Source organism: Mytilus californianus, unplaced genomic scaffold, assembly GCF_021869535.1.
Source record: "Mytilus californianus isolate M0D057914Y unplaced genomic scaffold, xbMytCali1.0.p SCAF_1, whole genome shotgun sequence".
In the NCBI taxonomy this organism is placed as follows: Eukaryota; Metazoa; Mollusca; class Bivalvia; order Mytilida; family Mytilidae; genus Mytilus; species Mytilus californianus.
Genome location: NW_026262581.1, coordinates 34,843,762 through 34,861,739, shown reverse-complemented (window position 1 = coordinate 34,861,739; position 17,978 = coordinate 34,843,762). Strand labels below are relative to the sequence as shown.

Sequence of the window (17,978 nt, the reverse complement as noted above, 5' to 3'; positions counted from 1 at the left end):
TGTGAAATTTATGGAAACATCTGTGGATACAAATACAAATACTTTATTAAATCCAATTAAAGGGCCTGTTTTGTGAACAAATACATGTCCGTTTGGTATCTTTCGCCTCTCTAAGCTATTTGAAATAAGCTTATGCAGGTAGCTTCCAAGAATGTTTGGTCACTTAATTCAGGAGTGCTCAAGATTTACTTCTGATAAAGAGTTTTGGTTTAGGTTTATTATAAGAATGCTTATATAATACTTCGTTCTTCGACAACCCTTAACAGAGAATGATGGCAATTTTGGATTAATTTGGGGTAGTACCGCAGCTACAGCTATTTCCTTGCAATAACTTGAGAATAGTTTAACCAATGCTTTTGAATTGTATTATGTTGTTACTGATGACAAAATTGAGCTCAAGTTTGATATTGATAGTGACAATTTTCACTTTTTTTTCCCCTGGAGGTATATGGTCCTTGATTGATTTGGAAATGTCACTTTATGTTGTTTATGTGCAATAGGTTGTGAACCATTCAACTACAGACTTTAAGGATTATGATAATTTCGTTACTGACAAAAAAGTTAACTAATCCAATCCAATTTCAAGTTTTAAATTTGGACCACAACATGATTTTTTTCTTGGCCTATGTTACAATTACTTAATTAATTTAGACATTTTAAAAAAAAAAAACTTCCGAATTAAATATTATGACCTTGAATATATTCCTCTTTTTTTCAATTTTATATATCTTTTGTTTTCAGACTTCTATGACGCTATTATTCTATACTGCCATACAGAAACATTTATGATATTACTGAATCATCACCATTTGTTTTCATTACATAACATCATATATTTTTTTTATGTATATACTGTTGGTACTCAAGTAAAAGTCGATCTGACTATAAGTCCGATGCCCTTTTCATGTTCAAAATCTAAGGAGTCAGTCTTGACCCTCATATAAGTCGGTCAGAATTTGGGCATTTTTATTATGCCCCCGCAGCTAGAGTGACATTAAGTGTTACCCTTGTCTGTCCCGTCTGTCCCGTCTGTCCCGTCTGTCGTGTACATCCCCAAAATTGGTTTCTGTTCTCTAACTTTAGTTTTCCTCAACCAAATGTTATATAACTTATACACAATGCTTATTACCACAAAACACAGATCAAGTTCGAAATTGGGTGGCGTCACTTTTAACCTTCATGAGTTATGCCCCTTTATAAACATAAAAATTGCTGAATTTTTAATTTCCGTTCTCTAAATTTAGTTTGCCTCAACCAAATGCTATAAAACTTATGCACAATGCTTATTACCACAAAACTCAGATCAAGTTCGAAATTGGGTGGCGTCACTTTTATCGTTCATGAGTTATGCCCCTTAATAAACATAAAAATTGCTGAATTTTTCATTTCCGTTCTCTAACTTTAGTTTGCCTCAACCAAATGTTATAAAACTTATACACAATGCTTATAACCACAAAACACAGATCAAGTTCGAAATTGGGTGGCTTCACTTTTACCGTTCATGAGTTATGCCCCGTTATAAACATATAGATTTTATAATCACAAAACGGTCTTAACAACGTGAATCCTGCATCTGTGTGTGGAAATTGACTCATGCATATTTACAAGTGGATTATATTTATTTTATGATCCTTTCATAAATGAATGTTTGTTTGTTTAAATTTAGTTTATGTTCATCATGATAATTCATATTGCTGTTAATAATAAAGATTTAATCATTTCTTGTTTTGATCACTGTTTGATTTAGCTATATGTTGTTTACATAATGGCTTGAGAACACAGTTATTTCGTAGTGCATTTCTTTTAGACAATAAATACAAATTAAAAAAATCGCACCTGCTCTATCTCAAAAAGATTTTTACAGTGTAGTGTACTACTATTGATACAAATAATATCAAAATTATAGAAACTTCTACCAGCTCTAACTCAAAATATTGACAATTCTGTGTTAAGGGGGGCTAAAATTCAGTTTGACAGCTTCAGACATTCTAATTTTTGACCTTTTTTAACTGGACCAAATCACTACTTAACATAAAGATTCAGCACCCAATTTTTTTTAACATGTAATTTCATCCCCTTACTTAATATTTCATGCATAAAATATCAAGAAATAAAATGGGAAAGTGTATCAAAAAAAAAAGCAAGTTATACACTGTTCATACTAGGGACTATATTTGTAGACAACGAAAATCAAAGGACGATAACTGTGTCCTTGGACCTAATGCATCAATGATTTTGTAGAGTATGACTAAACACCTATTGTAAGAGAAAAACCAATATAAACCAACAAGAAAAAAGAGTTGCATTGACTATGAATGTTGATCCTTTTCTATTCTAAAAAAAGATATTTATGCGTTACATTTTGTATATCGATATTTTGTAAATCTCTAGAAGCCTTCATCATTTGCCGGTTGCTTACTCAGCTTAGTTCATTGTAATTTCTAACAAACTCATATCTATACCAGTATATGTTTTGTCAAAACTATGTTTTAAAATATTGTACTGCTTCTGTAACATAATATTAATTTCAAAAGTTTCTTTGCAGATCTGTAAAAAATTAATTTTATTCCAATGATATAACAGATTCAAAGTTTTTGGTAGTGTTTAATATTCTAGACAGTCACATTATCTGAATCCAGACCTGTTGAAATTTGCCCCAAATTTTGATAAATTAATCATTTATGGTGTTGAACTCTTTTCCTTTGTTTGAATGAATGTTTTGGCTGATTAAAGAAACATTAAAAAAGAGCAGATAAGGTCTATTTTATACATTTAACAGGCCAACAAAGGCATCAGGAAGTATCTTATAAAATCTTAAAAAAATTAACTTTTCATGCTTTCCGTGTGTGAACTTTCCTGTCATTATGATAAGGAAGTTTAAAAGTAGAAGCGAAATTTGATGTGAATTCCTCATTTTTATCATTGGATGAAAATATTCATATAAGAAATAGCCTTACTCAATAACTTTTATACATAAAATAAGTATCAGGAAATTTAAAGCATAAGAAGAGTAAGGTATAACCTCCCTTTGAAACTTGATTATATTTTTATTTATATCTTTTATGTCACAATTTATGTATATGTCATAAATACTTATTATAGAACTAACAATTCCAAATATTATAATTAGAATATCAATGAAGTTATGACAGGTTATAGTATAATCAATGCACAAATAATTAAAATTTGGTACCTTTCCAATAAACTATCCAAGTATAAACTTACATAAATATTTCCTTATCCACATTAACATTTACAAACTTTAACATTTACCATATTTTTAATGAGGAAATTCTGGAAACAGAATACTTGCAGAATAAACTTTATGCATCATTGTCTTGAATATGTCCTTCAGTGCATGTGTACACATATATGTACTTCAAGTTAAATTTTACCTATGAATTTTATAATGGTATTTTAGTGTGTGTATTTAAATGTTTAAAGGAAATATATATAAACACAATCTCACAAAATTTAAACTGATAGTAGATACTTTTGTTTATACTGACATTGTTGTACTTCGTTGCACTTATATAATCAACTTGACATATATTTCATTATCTTTTGACATTTCATAATACATATACAGCGAATTATTAGTATCCATACATGAACAATGCAAATATTTTGTCCATTGTTTCCTGTACAATAAAAAAATATTACATATTTAAATGGAAACAATCTAAACTTGTTACCTTATTGTTTATTTTCAAAAGAAGATCAGTTGTGTATATTAACCTTTTTCTCTAATTAGATAATAAGCAATTATTGATAAAAACAAAAGGTTCTGTAGAATTAAAAAAAAAATACCAGTATTTATTTTATGTTTAAGGTAGCTAGTGGGTGTCTAAATGTTCCACCATAGATTTTTCATAAACTACTGTAAAAGACTTCTGGTGCAATGTATTTTCAAATTTCAATATAAAAACTGGGGTCACAGACCAAATATCCATTGAAATTAACGATATCACAGTTGTTTTAATTATATGGATTATACAGGGGAAACCTATTTTTTCCTTGTTGAGGAAACATTAAATGATAGAATTGGTTAATATTCTATGAGAAAATTGCTTTCATAAATACTTTCCAAATATAAAAAAAAACGGGCCTTATTTTCTTGAAAAAAAGAAAAAACACAAATTGTCCTATTAAATTCAATATTACCCCGGTATTATCTGCCCTTGATTTTAAAAGTATTTTTCTGAAAACTTTAAATTCAATTAACAGTACTTTATATTTTGATAGTATAATCTTAAAATTTGAAGTCTTAGATATTTCTGTTATTTATTGAATGATACTTTTTAAATATTTTTAAGCCAAAAGAGTATTTTTGCAACTTGCCCATAAGGGATGCTCAGAAAAAGACACCTGATCTAATGTAAAGAAATAATTTACAAAAGAATTACTCAGATGTATCTTAGAACCAATTTTTGTCGAGCCTGCGACTTTTGTCGCAGAAAGCTCGACATAGGGATAGTGATCTGGCGGCGGCGTTAGCTAACTTCTTAAAAGCTTTATATTTTAGGAGGTGGAAGACCTGGATGCTTCATACTTTGTATATAGATGCCTCATGTTACGAAGTTTCCGTCAGTCACATGTCCAATGTCCTTGACCTCATTTTCATGGTTCAGTGACTACTTGAAAAAAAGTTCAGATTTTTTGGAATGTTAAATTCTCTCTTATTATAAGTAATAGGATAACTATATTTGGTATGTGCGTACCTTGCAAGGTCCTCATGCCCGTCAGACAGTTTTCACTTGACCTCGACCTCATTTCATGGATCAGTGAACAAGGTTAAGTTTTCGTGGTCAAGTCCATATCTGAGATACTATAAGCAATAGGTCTACTATATTTGGTGTATGTAATGATAGTAAGGTGTACATGTCCAACTGAAAGGTGTCATATGACCTTGACCTCATTTTCATGGTTCAGTGGTCATAGTTTAGTTTTTGTGTTTTGGTCTGTTTTTCTAATACTGTATGCAATAGGTCAACTGTATTTGGTGTATGGAAATATTTTACGATGTTCATGTCAGTCTGGCAAGTTTTATTTGACCTTGACCTCATTTTCACGGTTCATTGCTCAATGTTAAGTTTTTGTGTTTTGGTCTGTTTTTCTAATACTGTATGCAGTAGGTCAACTATATTTGGTGTATGGAAATATTTAATGATGTACTTGTCAGTCTGGCAGGTTTAATTTGACCTTGACCTCATTTTCATGGTTCATTGCTTATGTTAAGTTTTTGTGTTTTGGTCTGTTTTTCTTACACTTAAGCAATAGGTCAACTATATTTGGTGTATGGAATGATTGTAAGGTGTATATGTCTGTCTGGCAGGTATCATCTGACCTTCACCTCATTTTCATGGTTGATTGGTCAATGTTCAGTTTTCCTGGTTAACTTTTTTTCTTAGATACCTTAAGCAATAGGTCAACTATATTTGGAATGATTTTAATGTGTACATGTCTGTCTGGCAGGGTTCAAATGACCTTGATGTCATTTTCATGGTTCATTGGTCAATATAGAATTTCCATGGTTTGGTCTGTTTCTTTTATACTATAAACAATAGTTCATTTATATTCTGTGTATGGAGGGATTGTATTAAAGGTGTACATGTATTTCCGGCTTGGTTTATCTGACCTTGACCTCATTTTCTTGGATCATAAATGTTAATGTGATACTTGTAGTAATATAGGGTTATTGCATGAATATTGTCCCGAGTAGAATTTTATATTGCACGAGCTTGCGAGTGCAATATATGTTCTACGAGGGACAATATTCCCCAATATTCATGCAATAACAATTTTATTGTTTAGCAATATAATATTTGAAAGTAAAAATTGGTTTAAACTAAGATTTTGTCGTTGATGACGTCATAAATTTTGAAGATTTATTGCACTAGTGCAATATTAGAATTTATTGCACGCTAACTTTTGGTTACTTTCTGTGGGAAATACTATATTGCTATGCAATAAAACTTTATATGTAGGACTATCAACATAAAATCAATGGTCAGTATAGTAGGTGAGACATTTCAGCGTGTGCACTCTTGTTTTATTAATTATGAAGTTGAAAATTTCCTTCATGATTAAAACTTGCATCGGTACAAGTTCATCTAAAAAGATTCCATGGTTATTAAATTTTGCAAGAATCTGTTTGTTTTCTTGACTTACATCCCTGACGTTACCACACAGGGTTTTGTGTTACTGTACTCCCAAGTTGGAAGGCTTTGGTTTGATTCCTTTATTTGTCTAATCAAAGTTTTTTATCATTTTGGAAGTATTAAGGGTATTTTTTATTTTTATTTTCAGATGACTTCAGAGAAACTGCCTGTGTGAATATACTTAAGATAATATCTAGTCAAAATAGTATGAATACTGTAGAAGAAGTTAATAATAATGAACAAAATCCTTCTGAAGAAAAGGATGCTCCACAAACCCCAAAGTCTACTGATCCTGCCACAGAGACAAAGGAACCAGCTGGCACAGTCTGTAGTAATCCAGAATGTACTAGATCTCGACCTGGTACTACTTCAGAGAATGTCTGTGTACATGTACAACCCCAACCTCCTGTAGATAAACCTAAAACTCCTGCAGGTTAGTAGTCATGGGTACCAGTCATTCATTACTAAATATGTATACAGCCACAAATACCAGTCAGTGTAAAGTTATAGAATGTATGTTGTCTTGGAAACCACTCAATTCACAGATTAAAAATAGTTTGTATGTTTGAGTTTATTACAATTTTCTATACATTTGAACAATTCTAATCCTCAGTCATTACATATTGGAAGTTATTGTGCATTAATAAATAAATAGTATTTCTCTAATTTTTGTGCTATTTTCACATTTCTTGACCGGTGTGAGAAAAATGTTTCTCCTCACTAGTGAAAAATTTGTTCTCTGCAAATGATTGGTCGAAATTTAATAATGACGTCAAATTTTCTTGGTTTCTTCTGAATTTTCCTATTGTGACGTCATGAAAAAAGGCGACCATGCCTGATGACGTCACATATATAAAGAACACAACTTTCTGCAAATCTTTGAAAAGGAAGGAAAAGAATCATTAGAGAAACAGATTCCACCACTATAACTCGTGTATTAAGATATTTCTCCACTCTCAACAGTTAAATTTAATGTATTTAAAAAGCTCGGCAAGCCTCACGCTTTAAATATTAAAATTTAACTGTCTCGAGTGGAGAAATATCGTAACACACTTGTTGCAGTGGTGAAATCTATATTTCTTGCTTGTAAACAATGTTAAAGGCCTACAAATATTGACTAAATTGGAAAATATTTCAGCCAGTTGAGCCTTATGATAAGGAATTTTGTTTTTATACGACCGCAAAAAAATTTTTGTGGTCGTATATTGGTATGACGTTGTCGTCGTCGTCGTCGTTGTCGTCCGAAGACACATTGGTTTTCGCACTCTAACTTTAGTTTAAGTGAATGGATCTCTATGAAATTTTACCACAAGGTTCAATACCACGAAAGGAAGGTTGGGATTGATTTTGGGGGTCATGGTACCAACAGTAAAGGAATTAGGGGCCAAAAAGGGGTCAAAAATAAGCATTTTTGTAACTTCCAGACATAACTTGTGTGTTAGTGTATGGATCTCTCTGACATTGTACCACAAGGTTCCATATCACAAAAGGAATGCTGGGATTGATTTTGGGGGTAATTGCCTCAAAATTTTAGGAATTGGGGGCCAAAAAAGGGGCAAAAAACAGCATTTTTCTAGTTTCATGACAATAACTTGTGTGTAAGTATATGGATCTTTCTGAAATTGTAATACAAGGTTCCATATCACAAAGGGAAAGCTGGAATTGAGTTTTGGGGTAATTGCCAAAACGTTTAGGAATTGAGGGCCAAAAAGGGGCCAAAAATAAGCATTTTTCTAGTTTCCAGACATTAACTTGTGTTCAAGTATATGGATCTCTCTGAAATTGTACTGCAAGGTACCATACCACAAAGGGAAGGCTGGGATTGATGATGGGGGTAATTGCCTCAATATTTTAGGAATTAGGGGCCAAAAAGGGGCAAAAAACAAGCATTTTTCTAGTTTCAGGACAATAACTTGTGTGTAAGTGTATGGATCTTTCTGAAATTGTACTACAAGGTTCCATATCACAAAGGGAAAGCTGGGTTTGAGTTTGGGGGTAATTGCCCTAAACGTTTAGGAATTTAGGGCCAAAAAGGGGCCTTAAAACACATTTTTCTAGTTTCCAGACAATAACTTGTGTTCAAGTGTATGGATCTCTCTGAAATTGTACTGCAAGGTACCATACCCCAAAGGGAAGGCTGGGTTTGAGTTTGGGGGTGATGAATCATAAGGGGGTTCAAAAAATTTGGGGGGGGATTTTTTTATTTTTCCTTTTTTTTCTTTTTTTCCTTTTTTTTTTCTTTTAAAATTTTCCATTTTATGTTGGTTATTTTTGATTTATATTTAAAAGCAAATAATAATGGTATGGTAGGAGATACACACCAAACAGGATGTGTAAATTATTATATAATAAGTATTGTGCAATAGCAAGAAATTTTCAATTGCACAGTATTGCACAATAGCAAGAAATCTTCAATTGCACAGTATTGCGCAATAGCAAGAAATCTTCAATTGCACAGTATTGCGCAATAGCAAGAAATATCCAATAGCACAATATTGTGCAATAGCAAGAAATTGTCAATTGTACAGTATTGCGCAATAGCAAGAAATATTTAATTGCACAGTGTTGTGCAAAAGAAGATACTTCGTATAAATTGCTTATTTCTTGACCAATTTCAATGGGGTTTTATTCTTGAATTCTTGGGGTTCTTTAATATGCTGAATCTAACTGTGTATTTAGTTTTTGGATTTTGGGCCCCGTTTTTAAATTGGTCCACATTGAGGTCCAAAGGGTCCAAAATTAAACTTTGTTTGATTTCAACAAAAATTGAATTATTGGGGTTCTTTGATATGCCAAATCTAACCGTGTATTTAGATTCTTAATTTTTGGTACCGTTTTCAAATTGGTCTACATTAAGGTCCAAAGGGTCCAAAATTAAACTTAGTTTGATTTTAACAAAAATAGAATTCTTAGGGTTCTTTGATATGCTAAATCTAAACATGTATTTAGATTTTTGATTATGGGCCCAGTTTTCAAGTTGGTCCAAATCGAGGTCCAAAATTAAACTTTGTTTGATTTCAACAAAAATTGAATATATGGGGTTCTTTGATATGCTGAATCTAACCATGTATTTAGATTTTTGATTTTTGGGCCCCGTTATCAACTTTGTCCACATTGAGGTCAAAAGGGTCCAAAATTAAACTTTGTTTGATTTCATCAAAAATTGAATTCTTGGGGTTCTTTGATATGCTAAATCTAACCATGTATTTAGATTTTGGATATTGGACCATAATAGGTGAATGTCCAATTTAAATTTTTTAAGTTCTTAGACCACATTCATTCTGTGTCAGAAACCTATGCTGTGTCAAATATTTAATCACAATCCAAATGCAAAGCTGTATCAAGCTTGAATGTTGTGTCCATACTTGCCCCAACTGTTCAGGGTTCGACCTCTGCGGTCGTATCAAGCTGCGCCCTGCAGAGCATTTTATTAGTTCGTGTGCTCCAAAATGTAAATTTGACAAAAAGTGCTTTTCTCTTGGAGATGTCTTACAGCCAGTCATTTTTATATTTTTTTCTATTTTAGTGCCAAGAATGCCTCCACAACCACCATTACCTAAAATACTGAATAAAAATAATAATAAGAAAAAGAAGATTTCAGTACCAATTCAATGTCTAGAACGTGCCATGGTTCAATGTGAGTGGTTGCTGATAGAACGAGAACATGATGATATAGATCTCTCAGGAACTTTTGTAAGTAATATTTGTTGCCCAAGCTATCTTTAAACACATTTGTTTTGTTATTCTACTGTTGTGGTGTAATAAACTTACCAGTATAAGGATACAAACTCCTGACTTGCTGGATAGCCTCTTCATCAACATGTTACCTTTTGTTTACTTGAAATTCAGAAATTTTTGTGTGCATTTATTAATGTGATTGTCAATCAAAGAACAAAATATGAAATGAATTAATAATCTTCATGAAATGCTGTTATACAAAAAATGAACTTTCTGCCGCTAAATTTACCAATAAAAAAAGTATAATTTTTGGCATAAAAAAAGGTTTAAAGAAATCTACATTATAAGGGTCAGGCCTTGCATTGGTAATCATATCAGATTTTTAAAATATTTATTATTATTTATTTTAAAACACCTTATTATATTTCAGAAATATGAACTAACCCAACAGCAGTGGGATGAACTGTTGAAATGGTACTATCAACTTGTGTGAGTAACAAATATTATTAATTAACATTGTATCATGTGTGTTTTGTTCTCTCCTGATTATCATTGTGTCATATTTGTAAATATCTGTTTTGATTACCATATCACTTTTATGCATGTTGCAAATGAATTTATAGATTAATATGATAGTTGTTGATCACTTGAAAATGCATGAAATATTTGCCACTGGACATTACTCAAACAACAATCAATCAACTGTTTACATTGCCCTGTCATTTTTTAAACTTGGTTGGTTGGAAATATTTTGAATATGTAACTTTAAACTTTGGTTTGTTATTGTTTGGAAAAAGTTGCTAATTCCTTTTATTTGCTTAAAACATTCCTTTTTTATTGAAAAACCCATAACACTATCATGTCTGTCAACACTAAGGTTGTGAGTTTGAACCCCGCACATTGCAAGTGTGTTCGACTCCAATCTTGATTGACCAGGATTGTCAGTCTTCCTACTGAAGGTTGTGGTCCTCTCGGGGCACTCTAGCTTCCTCCTCCAACAAAATTGACCACGCTGATATAGAAAATAGTGGCATTAGTGCTGAAAGTGGTGTTTAACACCAACAATCAATCATGTACAAGATTTAAATGTACAGCATGAAATTAAACTGATCATTGATTATGAATTTTTTTATTCTCTTATTTCATTCATTGTAATAATTCTATTGTTGACACTTTGTCATAACTCATTAAATATTATTGTAGTATTTTTGGTATTAAAGTTGAAGAATTTAAAAAAACCAAATGTACATCTTTCACAGAATTGATATTAATTATGAATACCGCATATCGGGTTTTTTCGCATGTGTTTAATTTTCACTTTGTTCGCAGCACATACAGAAACGCGAAAATTTGACCCCGGGTAAATTTCTTTGCCTATTTCTTGATTTACAGCTGTTCAAACGTTTCATACACAAAACAACAAATTATTAAGTTTACATAAAATTTATATGTAAACTCATTTCACCCTAAAGGTGAAATTACATTATATATAAAATCAGTCTTTTGTGTCGATCGGTAGATCACAAGAGTGTTTATAATTATTGAAGATATTTGTTTTTATAATGATTGAATTGGCTAATCATACATGTCATACCTTTTGACAACACAGCAGTCAGTGACATGTTCAAACATTACCTACGTCTGATGATTGTTGTCATAACCCGAACATTCTGCATTTAGTGTAAAAATTAAATTAAAATAAATAACATTTTATCGAATATTTGCCCAAATATGCTTTCAAAATGCTCTGCTATACCAGCACAAACTTGATCAAAACCTTCATTTTTACCATGCCGCAATGAACTTGATTTAAACGATTATTGAAAGATCTCTGAATATGTGTATTTAAGTTTGTAGTACACATATTTATTTGTAATCGATTATCTGTCAGTCAATGAATTTTTTTTTTTTTTTACGTCTTTATCAATACAATATGGTGATTTGTTCGAGTGTATTTTCCCACTCACTCTCAGCAAAAATTATACACAGCGAAAATTTAACTTCTCCATTTTCTCATCAAATTGCGAAAAAAAGCCGACGTGAAAAAACCCAGTATACGGTAAGAGTTTGTCATTTTAAACAGAATTAAACAGTTAGAATTGGGTATGTTGGTTACTCTTGAATATAGCCAAATGTCAGTTGGAAAAGCTATAAGAAATAACCATAAATGGACAATTTAACTAATAATTTTATAGAAATTTTACTGTTTCTTTAATAAGTATAAAGATTTTGTGATTGTCTATAATAAAGGCAGCCAGAGCCTGGAATTAAGCTGATTTCTAAGAAATAGCCAATGTGGCAAAGAAAAGCATATAAATTGACATAATAATACATGTATATTATGTGCTGCACAGATTTTTAGTTTTATCAATTTATTTATTTTTCAGTGATGAGGCAGTTATTCCTAACATCCCACAAAATATGCTCAATGAAGTGGAACAAATGTTGAACCAAATCAAAATTAAAAAACCCCAGTTTGAACTTGATGGAATTAAGAATGTATGGATTGTAAAACCTGGTGCTAAATCAAGAGGCAGAGGTATAATTTGCATATGTTAATAGATTTGAATATGATAATCTTTATATTCATAAATTAATGTGATGTTTTCATTTATAATGGAACAAATGATAATTGGTGAAGATTGCATTATTTAAAATTATCATTTTTATTTTAATCATAATTGTTTTAATAATCAATTTATGTGAGTTGCTTTAATAATTTTGCATTTTAGTTAAATTAAACTTCATCTATTTACATGAATATAAATAAAGTGCCCAAAATTTTCAATTTTCAAAAATGCATGGCAAATGAATCACACCTATTGGAGCCTGATTATATGGACCTAATGAAATTGTTGTAAGAATGACTTTTAATTTATTAATATGCAATTAATTTATTTTTCTTCCTTAAAATGCTCGCAGATCAATTTGGTAGCATAGAGAGTTTATGAAAAAAAAATTATTTCACACATTTTTCCTGATAAATCTAGCTGCATACTTTGGAATTTGAAAGTTTCTGTGATGGCACTTAAGATTTCTAAGTGAAACCTGATCTTTTATATTAAAAAAAAACACTGATTAAAAAAGGCAAGTCTCTTGTGTTTGATGTGTGAGTTTTAGACTTGCAGAAAAGAGACCAGAGCACTCGGTCATAAAAATTTACTCAGTGTCCGGGAGTACAAAATTTGTTCTTGAAACACTCATTCCAGTGTTTTGATTGGTTGGTTTCTGAGTCTGAGTATGACAATTGTGCTCAAAATTTTAATGACCGCAAAGACAAGATAACAAGAATCAATCAAACAGTTTATTTCTTATTGAAAATAAAAATAATACATTGAGCAATGTAGTCATTAGAAGAATGAATTATACCAAAAGGTAACCACTTGAACGTATTTTTTAGGTATTGTTTGTTACAACAAATTGGAAGATATGACAAAGTTGGTCAGTAGTCAAGTTGTGAGAAAAGACAATAAATATGTAGTACAGAAATATATGGGTAAGTTTATACTCCGTAAACCTAGGAAATCAAATACAAGGGGTGAAAAAAAAAAAAATTGGGGGGATAAGTTTCTTAGATTTCATGGGTATAAGTGAGCTATGAAAATAAGTGTTACTCCTAAATGCAGCATGCTTTGCAGAGAAACAACAAATTCCAATTTACAAGTCTTTGGTTTGATCCTTCCAGGGATAGAAAACCAATTCCTTCAGCACTTGAGGCTAGAACACTCCATGAGACCATGTAGGCAGCACTCATGGAAAAGATAAATTTCTGCTTTCTTAAATTTTTGCTTTTGAAAAAAGAGGTGAAAGACACCAAAGTTACAATTAAAAACTTGTTGAAGAAAAACTTGAAATGCCATTGCAAAAACAAAAGACTGATGAAAAGACAAACAAGTCCTCAAAACGCTACAGTATCTCAATTACATTAACTATATAAGAAATTTTTTCTCAATGTGATATTTCAGCAATTTTTTTTTCCATTGCAAATTTTAGACACACATGACATTAACCAAATATATAGTATAATACCAGTACATAAAACATAAGCCTAAAATAGAAAAATAAATAATGAAGTGTATTATTTATGCACTGGTTATATGTTTTGTTTTTTATATTTTCAGAGAGACCATTATTAATATACAATACAAAATTTGACATTCGTCAGTGGTTTTTAGTGACCGATTGGAATCCATTAACGATCTGGTTTTATCGGGATAGTTATTTACGATTCTGTTCACAACAATACACATTAGACAATTTTGATGAAGCTATACATTTATCTAATAATGCAATACAAAAAAATTATAAAAATGGACCAAGAAGTAGTAAACTGCCAAATGATAATATGTGGACACATGACCAGTTTAAAGATTATATAAAGTAAGTTTTGATTTTTGGGCTGTTCTATTCAACATAAGGTAATAAAAGGAAGCATTTTTATTTGCTATTCGATTTAAGAATGTGTAGTACCCCAAAAAAGGTACCCAAAATATAGGAGATAATATCAAGCCATTGTTAAATTGTTTCTTATTGTTAAAATGTTCTTTTGGATAAATATTCCTGATTTTTTTTTATTGTTTATAATTTTAAACTATGATATGATATTGATGGCAATTATAATATATAAGGAGATAAGATATATTTTCATATGTGAAATTGGATTGCAATTAGTTATTTTGTGAACAAAGTCCAAACTACACACTTAGGCATATGTTGTGTATAAATAAAAGGAATATCTTGGATTTATACCAGCCACACAAACAAATAATTAAGACATCTAGATATCAATATACTATCTTCAACAAATGTCAATACAAGTTTGTATTATATGAATGGATTGCACTTGCATTATTTCATACCCCCCAAGGGTGACTGGGGAATAGAAGTATGGTCACCATTGGTCTTCCACCAACCGGCAGTTAAACCCTTGCCAAAGTGGGGCATCCGTTTGGCTGTGTGGGATGTACAAATTTGCAGCCACGTCCGGTCAGAATGGGAACGATAAATCCCATGCCTCGTGTAAAGAGAGTGCCACACTCTTTGCACGTTAAGAACCCTTGCAACAACTCTTTGAGGGGTTCGTAGGTGACCTGTTGCAAGGCTAAATTTCTGTCCCTATCTAATATACCCTCATTTCCTGTGGCAGTCCAAATTTCTCCGACCTTAATCCTGGACGCCTCTATTACAGAACCTACCTATTGTATTTATTGTTAATTTGTTCTCGTCCTGAATATGCATGAAATATTTGCCACTGGATGTTGAGCAACCAACAACCAATCAATCAATCAATCATTATTTCATATAGTAATTATGGATCTATCTTTCACTACTCTCTATATGACCGAGTATTTTTGAAACAGTCCTTAAGAAGATAGAATTATGATCAGTTAAATACCCTATTTTTCTTCCAGTAGATCATCTTATTGTCATTACATAGGATTTTTTTTATAATTTTTAGGTCAAGAAAATTAGGCAATCTATGGGATGATGTGATATATCCTGGAATGAAGAATGCTATTGTATGTGCTCTGTTGTGTACTCAAGATATTATAGAATATAGAAAGGTAAATAGAAAAAGAAACCAATTAGTGTTTTCTTAAGGTTTATTATTACAAGTAAAAAGTTTCATACATTTCACTAATGATGATAATTTTCATTTCAAGTTCATCTTCAAAAGATAATTTAATCTCCAAAAATTTTTTTTTTTTTTTTTCTACAACAATTATTTCTTTAAGGTTTTTGTAGAGCCTGCGACTTTTGTCGCAAAAAGCTCGACATAGGGATAGTGATCCGGCGGCGGCGGCATTAGCTAACTTCTTAAAAGCTTTATATTTTAGAAGGTGGAAGACCTGGATGCTTCATACTTTGTATATGGATGCCTCATGTTACGAAGTTTCTGTCAGTCACATGTCCAATGTCCTTGACCTCATTTTCATGGTTCAGTGACTACTTGAAAAAAAAGTTCAGATTTTTTGTAATGTTAAATTCTCTCTTATTATAAGTAATAGGATAACTATATTTGGTATGTGCGTACCTTGCATGGTCCTCATGCCTGTCAGACAGTTTTCACTTGACCTCGACCTCATTTCATGGATCAGTGAACAAGGTTAAGTTTTGGTGGTCAAGTCCATATCTCAGATACTATAAGCAATAGGTCTAGTATATTCAGAGTATGGAAGGACTGTAAGGTGTACATGTCCAACTGGCAGGTGTCATCTGACCTTGACCTCATTTTCATGGTTCAGTGGTTATAGTTAAGTTTTTGTGTTTTGGTCTGTTTTTCTTATACTGTATGCAATAGGTCTACTATATTTGGTGTATGGAATGATTGTAAGGTGTACATGTCTAGCTGGCAGGTGTCATCTGACCTTGACCTCATTTTCATGGTTCAGTGGTTATAGTTAAGTTTTTGTGTTTTGGTCCGTTTTTCTTATACTTTATGCAATAGGACTACTATATTTGGTGTATGGAATGATTGTAAGGTGTACATGTCTAGCTAGCAGGTGTCATCTGACCTTGACCTCATTTTCATGGTTCAGTGGTTATAGTTAAGTTTTTGAGTTTTGGTCTTTTTTCTTATACTATATGCAATAAGTCAACTTTATTTGGTGTATGGAAATATTCTATGATGTACATGTCAGTCTCGCAGGTTTTATTTGACCTTGACCTCATTTTCACGGTTCATTGCTCAGTGTTAAGTTTATGTGTTTCAGTCTGTTTTTCTTAAACTATAAGCAATAGGTCAGCTATATTTGTTGTATGATAGGATTGTAAGCTGTTCATGTCTGCCTGGCATGGTTCATCTGACCTTGACCTCATTTTCACGATTCATTGGTCAATGTTTAGTTTTCTTGGTTAAGTCTGTTTCTTAGAAACTATAAGCAATAGGTCAACTATATTTAGTGTATTGAATGATTGTAAGGTGTACATGTATTTCTCGTTTGGTTTATATGACCTTGACTTCATTTTCTTGGATCATGTTAAGTTTATGTAATAGTTGTAGTAAAGCTTTCATTTAGGACTATCAGCATAATATCAATGGTTAGTAAAGAAGGCGAGACATTTCAGCGTGTGCACTCTTGTTCATAGAAAATGAAAGGATATGGAGTAAATGTACATGGGACAAAATCGCACACAATACATAGAAAAAATAGAAATTGATCAATGAACAGGGCTTTTATTCCTGTTCAGTGTTCTGCATCTTGACAGTTGATGTAGGGTCTTCAACAATGAACGAATCATTCATACCCTACAACAAGGTCAAGACGGCCCCTTGCGTCGACTTAAGCGGTACTATTGATAAAAATAAACCACAGTTCACCTTCTTGCTCCCCACCCACCTCAGAGTGCCAACCTGTGCGATGCTTGTGTACGACGGTTCTCCAGTCGAAAGCACAAGGGATACAAGAAAAGTGCAGTAATTTTGAAAGACATCGATCGCCGCTAAAATATGCCTTGAAGTTACACATGTCGGGAGCGGTCAATGAATTACATAATTTATAATTACGGGCGAGGTTTTTCAACATATATTTGTCATACATTGCCCAACAAAAGACCAATAATTTCGAAACAACAAATGATAGACAATATATATAAAACTAAACAACAAATGATAGACAGCACGGGGCACATTGAAATATATGTAAGAAAACCTAGCAGTTTAAAATAGTATGAAAGGGCAATATACAAAACAGATGACCAGACCAGTATTTTGAAGAAACTAAACATGAAATTTTGACGGTGTATTAATATGAGAAATTCTCACATGAACAATCACACCATAACTGTAAATATTATATAAGAGCATACACCTCAAGCACGGGGAAACGTTCTACTGCCTCCACACAGCACTAGAGACAAACTCTAGAATCATACAATAGATTTTTTTACATCTGAACAATCAAACTTCAAATGGCCATTAAGACATTGGTATTCAAATATTTTTAAAAGCCTGTATACAAATTCATGCTTTTATTCTTATAGTATCAATTCCTGTGCTTCATTATGTAAATAGAAAGCATGATAACACTCATGGATAAATTTCTTTCCATTCATAATGGAATTACTTTCCAGAAGCAGATATATACTTTATAATGGTTGCCTTGCACCTCAACACATTTGATTGTGAAACACTAACAG

At 31.9% G+C, this 17,978-nt stretch overlaps 1 protein-coding gene across 4 annotated transcripts in view; it reads left to right on the top strand.

Annotated features, from left to right (window-relative positions):
• LOC127719571 (tubulin glycylase 3C-like) overlaps positions 1 to 17,978 on the top strand; it is a 58,978-nt gene that overhangs the window by 22,271 nt on the left and 18,729 nt on the right. For all 4 annotated transcript variants that reach the window (XM_052225816.1, XM_052225807.1, XM_052225801.1 and 1 more), the window contains 7 exons: positions 6,310 to 6,594; positions 9,688 to 9,854; positions 10,270 to 10,328; positions 12,227 to 12,378; positions 13,240 to 13,335; positions 13,961 to 14,219; positions 15,298 to 15,403. In XM_052225816.1, coding sequence (XP_052081776.1) covers positions 6,310 to 6,594; positions 9,688 to 9,854; positions 10,270 to 10,328; positions 12,227 to 12,378; positions 13,240 to 13,335; positions 13,961 to 14,219; positions 15,298 to 15,403 — 1,124 coding nt within the window. The remainder of the gene's footprint in view (positions 1 to 6,309; positions 6,595 to 9,687; positions 9,855 to 10,269; positions 10,329 to 12,226; positions 12,379 to 13,239; positions 13,336 to 13,960; positions 14,220 to 15,297; positions 15,404 to 17,978) is intronic.